Source organism: Pollachius pollachius (genome assembly GCF_949987615.1).
Source record: "Pollachius pollachius genome assembly, chromosome: 11".
NCBI lineage: Eukaryota > Metazoa > Chordata > Actinopteri > Gadiformes > Gadidae > Pollachius > Pollachius pollachius.
In genome coordinates this window covers 19,448,313-19,458,312 of record NC_136944.1, presented here as the reverse complement: position 1 = coordinate 19,458,312, position 10,000 = coordinate 19,448,313, and the positions used below count along the sequence as shown (strand labels likewise).

Sequence of the window (10,000 nt, the reverse complement as noted above, 5' to 3'; positions counted from 1 at the left end):
GCGTAGGTATTGGCCGGTCCGTGTGTGTCTTGCTGCCAGATAGGTGGGCCCTGCGAGGGCTGGCAGCCAGTCAGCCTGTGGTTAGAGGAGAGCGCAGAACGCACGAGAGACGGAGAGAACCGGAGAAAGAGAGAGAGAGAGAGAGAGAGGGAGAGAGAGAGAAGGGGGAAAACAAGCGGCAGCAGTCGTGGTTGCCAGCGGACTCGTCCAACATTGATTCAGAGCGCCTTTTTTTTTCCTATTTCGTGCTCTCCGCCCCCCACCAACCTCTCTCATCTGTGTGTGCGCGTGTGTGCGTCCGTGTGTTTGTGTGTGTGTGTGCACATGCGCGCGTGTGTGTTCCTTGCGCCAGGATCAGAACGGGGCTCGCGACCTGTGACTCTTTGCCAAGGATTTTTTTTGGTGTTGTGTTGATGACTTTTTGAGGAGGACAATAGAGGACCCGGTAGTTTTTAAAAGCTTTTCCCGTCCACTTGCCGTAGTTTTTTTTCTTGTATTGCTTCAGACCGTAAATTCTATTTTTACTTTTCGGGAAAAATCCATAATTTCGGCTCCAAGTTTAGCGTCTTGATTTCTCGTCCGAATTGATTCCCCTGCGGTGCAACGTGCTCGCTCCTGGCTCCTGAGGTCCTGAGGCCGGCCTTGGTTTAAACTTTGACCCCTCGCCCGCGGCTGGCAGCAGACTGTTCCACCACTTCTTCTTTCTTCTCCTCCTCCTCTGATCCTTCAGCGTCTTCGGCTCTCAACACTTCTGGAACCGCCGCAGGAGAACCCACAATCCCCCCCCACCCCCCACCGCCCCCATCCCAAAAAAAAACCGGCCCTTTTTCTTTTTTCTTTTTAAAAGCGGTGCCAAATTTATGATGCGCGTGCAGAATGGTAACTACCGGGCCGTGTGTGTTGCGTGCTAGCTGCTGTGTGTGGTGCTGTGAGTGGAGATGTGAGTCTGGCCGTCAGTCTTGCATGCTATCTGAGGCGTAGGGCGCTGCTATGGCTGATCTCTCACAGTACGGCCGCTTCGGTGGTCCCGACCGCCCGCTGTGTGGGGGCCCCGGGGCCGGATCGCTGTGGCGGGAACTGGGCCCGGCCTCGCAGAAATATGTAGTGAAGGTACCACGGTTCTGTAGAACAAATCCTCTCTCTTCTCCACGCACACACTCACACACACACGCACTTACACACGCACACATGCACACACGCACACACACACACGCACACGCACACGCACGCACACGCACACACACACACACACACACACACACAGCCGCTCTTGAACCACAATAGAACACCATACTGGGTCCGCCTGGCTTCCAATACACACTTGGAATCATGGAGTCCAATTTGACCTTTTTGTAAATCAGAATTTCGAATTTTTGGAATTGAATTTAGAATTTTGGAATTGTATTTGGAATTTTGGAATTGCATTTGGAATTATGGAAACACATTAAGAATTCTGGAATATACATTTGGAAATGTATTTGGAATTTGAGGAATGCATTAAGAGTTTGGGAGAATCCATTTTATTCTGTTTTTTGTATTATGTGTGTGATATCGTATAGTTTTTTTAGATAAGGAAGTAAATGCTCTTTTCAATATTGTTTTTATACATTAGAAAAATGGTTATGTCCCTTACTTAAATTGATGAGATATGCAGGCTTTGTTATGGATTGGATTGAATTTATGTTTATCTTTTTTTATTCACATTTCCAAAAGAAATTCATACCTGCAAGTTTTTTTCTATTTGTTTTCAAATTGTATCCAGTAAAACAAGGCATTTCAATTCAGTACTATTCTGAAAAACGGTTCTGATATTACAGATAGTCAGAATAGTAGTTTCAACACAAAATCCTAGATTTCCAACAGACCTTTTGCCGCTTGGAATATAAATAGATCCCACGGTTTTATTTACAGTTGTACATTATTTTGGATGCTTTCCATTTCCCTCACAGGGAAGCTTATTTTCCTGCCGCTCGGGAAAAAAAAACTACAAACCAGTCTCACCCTGTTCCTCTCTGTGTCTCTCCCTCCCTCCCTCCCTCCTCCAGGATGAGTTCCACCCGTTCATCGAGGCGCTGCTGCCCCACGTGCGGGCCTTCTCCTACACCTGGTTCAACCTGCAGGCCCGCAAGCGCAAGTACTTCAAGAAGCACGAAAAGAGGATGACCAAGGACGAAGAGCGTGCGGTCAAGGACGAGCTGCTGGGCGAGAAGCCCGAGATCAAGCAGAAGTGGGCGTCGCGTCTCCTCGCCAAGCTGCGGAAGGACATCCGGCCCGAGTTCCGCGAGGACTTCGTGCTCACCATCACGGGCAAGAAGGCGCCGTGCTGCGTGCTGTCCAACCCCGACCAGAAGGGCAAGATCCGCCGCATCGACTGCCTGCGGCAGGCGGACAAGGTGTGGCGCCTGGACCTGGTGATGGTGATCCTGTTCAAGGGCAGCCCCCTGGAGAGCACGGACGGGGAGCGGCTGGTGAAGTCGCCCCAGTGCTCCAACCACGGCCTGTGCGTCCAGCCGCACCACATCGGGGTGTCTGTGAAGGAGCTGGACCTCTACCTGGCCTACTTCGTCCACACGCCAGGTACGCACGGGGGGGGCGGGGGGAGGGGGGAGGTGGAGGTGGACGGGTGAGAGAGTGTGGGGGGTGGGGGATGTTCTGTGGTTGAGCCATTATTTTCATGCATGCACACACGTGCACACATGTGCACACACACATGCACACACACACACACATGCACACACACACACACACACACACACAGGTCAGGGTGTGGCGGGCCCGTGAGTCAGGGGTCAGAGTGGCAGGTAGAAGAGATGCTTCTAGCCTAGCCTAGCACTAAACCACAAGCATTTAAAATGCTGCATCTTAACCATAACCTTTATGCTTTATTAGTCTTTAAGATCAGTGAGTGTGTGTGTGTGTGTGTGCCTGTGAGTACATTGAAATAATGTGTGTCTCTGAGAGTGTGTGTGAGACACAGGGAGGCTTAGATGCTGTGTTTAACTAAAGACGTGTTAGCGCTGGTACATTTGTTCATGTGTTTGACTGCAAACGCTCAGAAACCATCTGTAAACAAAAGCATCTGCATTCTTGTTTATCTGCGTGTGTGTGTGTGTGTAGATGTGGTGTGTGTGTGTGTGTGTGTGTGTAGATGTGGTGTGTGTGTGTGTGTGTGTGTGCGTGTGTGTTTGTGTGTATGTGTGTGTGTGTGTGTGTACTGTGGTGACAATGGTGTATTTGATGATCAGAAAGACACGCACACACACACACACACACACACACACACACACACAGTATTACCCATAAGCAGTATTTTTCTACTTGGTGCTTTTTTAACTCCAGCATGTTTAGGTTAAACACAAGTTTAGGTTAAACACACGCCAACAATATTGAGGACAAGCGATGAGAGCTAAATAGCGTTAGCACAACTTCATAGTCCATACACATTCCATTAAAAGGATCAAAACAAAGAAAAGCCTTTAATGTGACAGCGGTTGTGTCATATTAAGAGCCTTCGTGCTCTCTTGCTGCATGTTCGTTATGAGTGATATAACTACTGCAGATCCTATAGGTCTACTACTACAGCTTCTGTATTCTGCTATGATGGTCTGGTGAAGAAGTGTCGAGCCGCTGCTGACCCAGCGCGTTAACACCCGTCGCCGTGGGAAACAGACCTTTCTCCCACCCCTCCTTCTTCTTCTTCTTTACATTTAATCCTGTGTGTTCTCCCTATCCGCCGTCTAGCATATGGCTACGTACCGCCCGGTGGTGTAGCAGCGCGTTGGCAGAGGGTAGGAGGTGGCAGGGGAGGAGGGGGAGGTGGGAGGAGGCTCGGGGGGGACGCAGTGGTACGGCGGGGGAGGTGCGATCCTTTGACTCCCAGCGTGTCGCGGTGCGCTGGCGCGGGCGGCTCTCCCTTCCTGTCCCACAATGGACCCCAGCGTAGCGCCGCTCGGATTAGCGCCGAGTTAAGCTAGCTCTAGCCCCCCTTTCACCCGGTGCCAACATTCACCAGCTAGCCTGGGCGAGACGGCGTTGGCTCAGTTGCGCGCTCGGGTTACCGTGCCCCTGTGTGTTAGCGGCTGTGTTTGGGTGTCTATCTTAGCACGGGCGAGCTTGTGTTTATCCAATTGGGTTCTGCCCGCAGTTTGGGTTAGCGCGGCTTGTGTTAGCGTACTTGGGCATTTTTTGCATTATGTTGTTGAATTGAATTGAGGGCCAACAAAAGCACATTGTGGTTCTAATGTTTGATTCTTTTATTATTCATAAGGTTATTATTAGTATTGTCTATGTCGTTGACGGGACATGTGTGTTTATTTGTTATTATTTGCTATGATGTTATTTTATTATTTGCCGACGCCATTTTAGATTTACCGTCGGTTCCGAGAAACACGTTGAGCTCAGTGTTGGCATTCATACAAACAAACCGCACACACACACACACAGCCAGACGCACACACACTCGCTGTCTTTCTCTGGCACGAGCCAACCATCAACGGTTAATAAAAAAGCGAGAATGAGAGATTTATTTGAGAAACGTAAAGAAACACTGCAACACAGGAAATTTATTTTAACTGAGACAGACAGGCAGACAGACAGGCTGACAGACAGGCAGACACGCAAACAGAGTGTGTGCGTGGTTGCGCGTCTGGTGCTTGTGTATTGGTGTGTGTGTGTCTTGAGGCCAGCCGCTCTGTTCGTGTGCATGTGTGTGTATGTGTGTATGCGTGCACAAGCCTTTGTGTGTCTGTGTGTGCGTGTGTGTGTGACTGCTGCATATCACCACATCTCTTAAGGACTGTCAGACGAGGCACAATGAATTCCGGCCTCCATTAAAAGCATCTGAGTGTCTTTTAACGGAGCTTCAGATAACAAGATCCCATCTCCTCTCGGTCCTCATGACCTGAACATCAGACCATACTGCAGGAGATGGATTATCATACATATATGTACGCTTATATATCTATTTTATTGGATTATTATAAATGGTATTTTGAGGTTCAATCTGTACCACACTCTGAAATCTGGACCTTTTGGCCCGGAACCAGAAAGCAGATAGTCCGGTCTAGTCTGGTTTCAATCTGGTCTCATCTGGTCCTGGAATGGTTTTATCTAGTTCTAGTCTAGCTCCAGTTGAGTTCTTGTCTGGTTCTGACTGGTTCTGACCGGTCTGTGATAGCAGTGTGACGTTTGTGACACAGAAAGGGCGGCATTAAGTGTGCGGGAGGAGAAGAAAATACACTCTCTCTCTCTCTCTCTCTCTCACTCTCACTCGCTCTCTCGTGTGAGAAAATTCTGTTGCTCTTATTTTGAATTTGTACTACTCTTTTAATTAATTAAATATTTTTCATCGTTGTATTTTTCCATTTTTAGCCTTGAACCAAGGCCCTCTTTAGCTATATGTGTGTGTGTGTGTGTGTGTGTGTGTGTGTGTGTGTGTGTGTGTGTGTGTGTGTGTGTGTGTGTGTGTGTGTGTGTGTGATTCATAAACCGAGAGGCAAAGACAAACAAGAAAAACGAAACACTAGTGAGACAGAGAGAAATAAATGGAGACGGGGAGACAAACAGGAAGGTGTGAACGGGAAGATCCCGGGCTAGGGGCCAAGGTTCCAGGGTCCCGCGGTCCCGGGTTCGATGCCGTTAGAATTAGACACTACTGGTCTGAGGCCAGCCGCTCTGGAGAGACTGTGTAATTATCCAGTTTAGTGAAAACAACCAGGAGAGCACAGCGTCTACCACAGCCCTGACGTTCCTCAGATATGTGCCTGGTCGGAAACAATCTAAGACCAGAAACTGAATTTCTTAATTTCACTGTACACTGGTTTTTAATTAATGGCCTAATTAGGGATGATTCATAAATCCTGCGGCCCTGTCCAAATAGTCTATTATAATATTATAATAATAATATTAAATATTTTTATATGAGGCTGGGAAATTATTTTATATTGTTGTTTTATCTTCATCAAATGAAAATATCGCCTTACCGTGAGACCCAGTTTTATTGTATCTGTGTATTATGGAGAGAAGACCATACGATAAAATATGAGCCTTTAAACGTCAGTGAGAAAGAAAAACAAATTTTATTTGATACCATACTAAAAATGTCCATATACTTCAGTGTAATGATCATCAGTTAGAAGGTTATGAATGCTGTTTTGAATTCATAAGCATATCAGGATATTAAGATTTGGTGTAAGATTTCCCATTTAGCTTAATAATAGTTTTTTACATATCTCCAAGCCCTAATATAATATTATGATAGCAATAATTGAAAACATCTCAAATAATAAATTATTTATCAGGACAAATCGTTTTTGGGTTTACTCGCCTTGCAAAATATTTACAATATTTGATCTATGTATACATAACAAAATATATACATTTTTTGCTGAACATAAATCATAATATCGTTAAATACTGAATACCTGTCTTCTTAGTTTTGAAGGGCACTATAAAAGTAGCCAATGTGCGTGGCAGATTGAGCTCTATATGTGGGTCGTTGTGTAACTACGAAGATCTGCCGCACATTTCTTCAGAGCGATTCCAAATCCATTCTGTTCTTCTCTGAGCCAAACAAAATCTACCAGGTCTCCTCTTCCCTGCGTTCTTATTTTTATTTTCTGTGTCCGTCTCGGTTTTTCGCCATGAATTTTCTACGCCCTCTCTCTCTCTCCCTCTCTCTCTCCCCCCCCCCACACCCCCAAAGGCAGGCTTTAAAAAGTATCTCTGTTCCTTAAAAAAGGACCACCCCCACTGTTGGGGAGAAACCTGAGAGAAGGGAATGAGGGAAGGAGATGAGGCTGAGGGAAGGAAAGTAAAAGAGTTAAGGGAAGGAAGAGGAGAGTTTCTCAGGCTAGCCGTGGCGGTTCAACTGCTGCTCTCTGCACCTCCTCGCACCTCCTTCTCCCGCTCCGAAACCAGGAGTGTGTGATCCACGAGTCTCCTTCTCTGTCTGTGTGTGCTATTTTAGTTTGATGTGTTTCTGTTTGCCTAAATCTGTGACAGATCTGGAACCGCTAACGAACATCTCTCCTTCCAACCAACCAAAAACACCCTCTTCACACCGAAAACCTCAACATTCGTCGAGAAGGAGCTCTCCATTCCACCGCTCAACCGCACAAAATATCTCCCAGAGTTGTTCTGATTATCGCATTTGTCTTTCTCACTCTGTTTGCCTCTCTCTTTCTCTCCCTCTCTGTCTCGCTCTTTCTCTCTCTCTGTCTCTCTCTCTCTCTCTGTCTCTATCTGTCTCTCTCTCTCTCTCTCTCTCTCTCTCTCTCTCTCTCTCTCTCTCTCTCTCTGTCTCTGTCTCTGTCTCTGCTATCGGCCAGGAGAAGGTGGTGATATTCAGGAGTGATAGGAAGGGAGAGAGAGCAGAATGAAGGGGGAGAGAGCAGAATGAAGGGGGAGAGAGCAGAATGAAGGGGGAGAGAGACTAGAATGAACGGGGAGAGAGAGCAGAATGAAGGGGGAGAGAGCAGAATGAAGGGGGAGAGAGCGGAGAGAAGGGGGAGAGAGAGCAGAATGAAGGGAGAGAGAGCAGAATGAAGGGGGAGAGAGAGCAGAATGAAGGGAGAGAGAGCAGAATGAAGGGGGAGAGCGGAGAGAAGCCGCCGCTGAGACAAAGAGAGAGAGGGAGGCCAGATCCCGGGCGAGCGACGGCGCTTGGCAGCGTTCGGTCGCCCAGAGCTTTCGCTTTCTCCCTCTCTCTCTCTGTCTCTCTGTCTCTCTCTCTCTCTGGGTGGATGCTGCCAGCTTCAAACCCACTCGCTGTCTCTGCCAAGCTTCTCATCCCTACTCTCACTCCTCTCACTCCTTCTCTCACTCCTTCTCTCTCTTCCTCTCTCTCTTCTTGCTGCCCCCCCTCCTTCGCTGTATCCTCGCCTCTTTTATTGCTTTTTTTTTTTTTTAATGAAGTGCCCCCCCCCCACCCTCCGAAAAAAAAGACCCTCTTCTATAGTTCGTTTTTTTTTTCTCTTTACTGCATAGAGGCCCCGAAAATAAACGCACGGAAAAACCCGGCCGTCGGTTCCCCCTACACACCCGCGCGTCCGGCACCGTGTTGGTGATTTAACATTTATAGAGCAAAAATAATCGTAATGTTAATCATGCTGTCAGTTCAGCTTCCTTCTCTTTTTTTTTTAAACGTAACACAAAAATGGACATTGAATCCAGGACTGGTCTGGCGCTGTCGTCGTCGGTTCCCCCGTGTTGACATTTGTCAGCCAACGGGAGGGGGGCAGGGGGGCAGGAAGTATTTTATTTAGCAGGTGAAACCACCTAGCGACGCACCACCTCTATAGGGGCCCTAAACGCTGGTCGTTTCAGGGTGAGGGTGTGAGTCAGCCAGCCCCCAGCCCCGCGGGTGAGTGGGGGGACGGGGTACGTGATGGTGGGGGCAGGGGGGGTAAACGCTGGGCGTGGGCTGAGTAGAATTACTCAATAATGATCCGAAAATTAGAGCCATTATGTGTGTAGAGTAAACAGGCCCTCTGAGTGTGAAAGGCCCCTATTCATGGAGACCAGGAGCCCTGCGCCTCTCTTCCTTTCAGGGGTCCCACTGGGCCCCCGCTGGCCCCCAGGAGCCGGCTTTTGTTCCGTGGAATAACAGCGTGAATATGGAGGGTCTGGGGTGGGGTGGGGGATGGGGGAGAATTAGGAACCATTGACTTTGCATGGTGCCTATGCATGCGCGCATGCACACACACATACTCCCACATGAACACAGCCACGTACACGCACACATGCGTACATGCATAAACACACACACAAACACAGGCACACTCACACATGTGCATGCACACACACATAGAAAACATAAATGCACGCACACATAAATGCACAGACACACACACGCAGGTCGGAAAGCTACATCAACTGGGTGACAAATGCGTCATAGTGTGCACGCGGCATTAAGCAGGTTTCAAAGCAGTGACCTCTACCTCTTCTGGCCTTTAGTGTGGATGCGTGCGTGTGCACTCACCTGTGTGTGTGCGCCTGTACCATGGAGTCCGTCGCCACTGCTCTGCGTCTGGTCTGAGCCCCCCCCCCCCCTGTGGCCAGCGGTGCAGCCCAGCTGCTAATGCGACCGCGTGCCCACATGTCAACACAGCCTTTCAACTCATTAGAGACGCAAACTAAATATCCCCGACCATGTCTGCGCGCGGCCGTGCGGCCCGCTCCGACTCACGCAGGGAGATTTACGCTCCCGCACCGCGCTAAAGAGGAGGGGGCTCTTCTTCTGTGGTTTAACTATTAGCCCCCTGGAGGTCAGAGGGCACGACTTAAAGGGCCCCTGTTCTACCACCAGGTGTGATGGTGATTAATCGTGACAGACGATGGTCGACAATACTCCTGCATTTCCTCTCCAGACTATGGATTGATTCATTGATAATCAATTCATTGAGATTGATTTAATGAGTGCAGAGCAGATGATTCTTTCTTTACATTATTCTTATTCTTTGAAAAAAATAAACATTCTAATTGTTTTGTACAAATGTCATGACTATTGTCTTAAATAGTTCAGTTTTGAGCTTTGACTCTTGCGTAAATGTAACATAGTACATGTTAAAGCTGTGACTACAGTGTAAATGTTACATTGTACAGGTTTAATCTGTGACTAAAATGTAAGTGTTACATAGTGCAGGATTAATCTGTGACCACAGTGTAAATACTACATAGTGCAGCCTAATCTGTGGCTAAAGTGTGAGTGTTCCATAGTGCAGGTTTAATTAATGTTGTACAATGTATTTGGTGGACTCTTTATCCAAACTGTCCACCATCCTATCATGGGCGGCCCTAGTACGAATCAAACTCCCAACGCCGGCGGTGCTGAGGTCTTGCTATACGAGTTTAACTGGACATTTTAATACTATATTCCTAAAACAAACATAAATTGTTAAACGAGTTAAACTTAACATGAATTCCACTGCCAATGTTGAACAATCCCAAGGTGAATTGTAGTTTACTCGATTCTTCTGCTCTTACTCCATTTCACTATTTT

At 47.7% G+C, this 10,000-nt stretch overlaps 1 protein-coding gene across 7 annotated transcripts in view; it reads left to right on the top strand.

Moving 5' to 3' along the window:
- The window catches only part of nfixb (nuclear factor I/Xb), a 104,929-nt gene that overhangs the window by 36,946 nt on the left and 57,983 nt on the right, over nucleotides 1-10,000 (top strand). For all 7 annotated transcript variants that reach the window (XM_079746371.1, XM_079746367.1, XM_079746372.1 and 4 more), the window contains one exon: nucleotides 2,046-2,577. In XM_079746371.1, coding sequence (XP_079602497.1) covers nucleotides 2,046-2,577 — 532 coding nt within the window. The remainder of the gene's footprint in view (nucleotides 1-2,045; nucleotides 2,578-10,000) is intronic.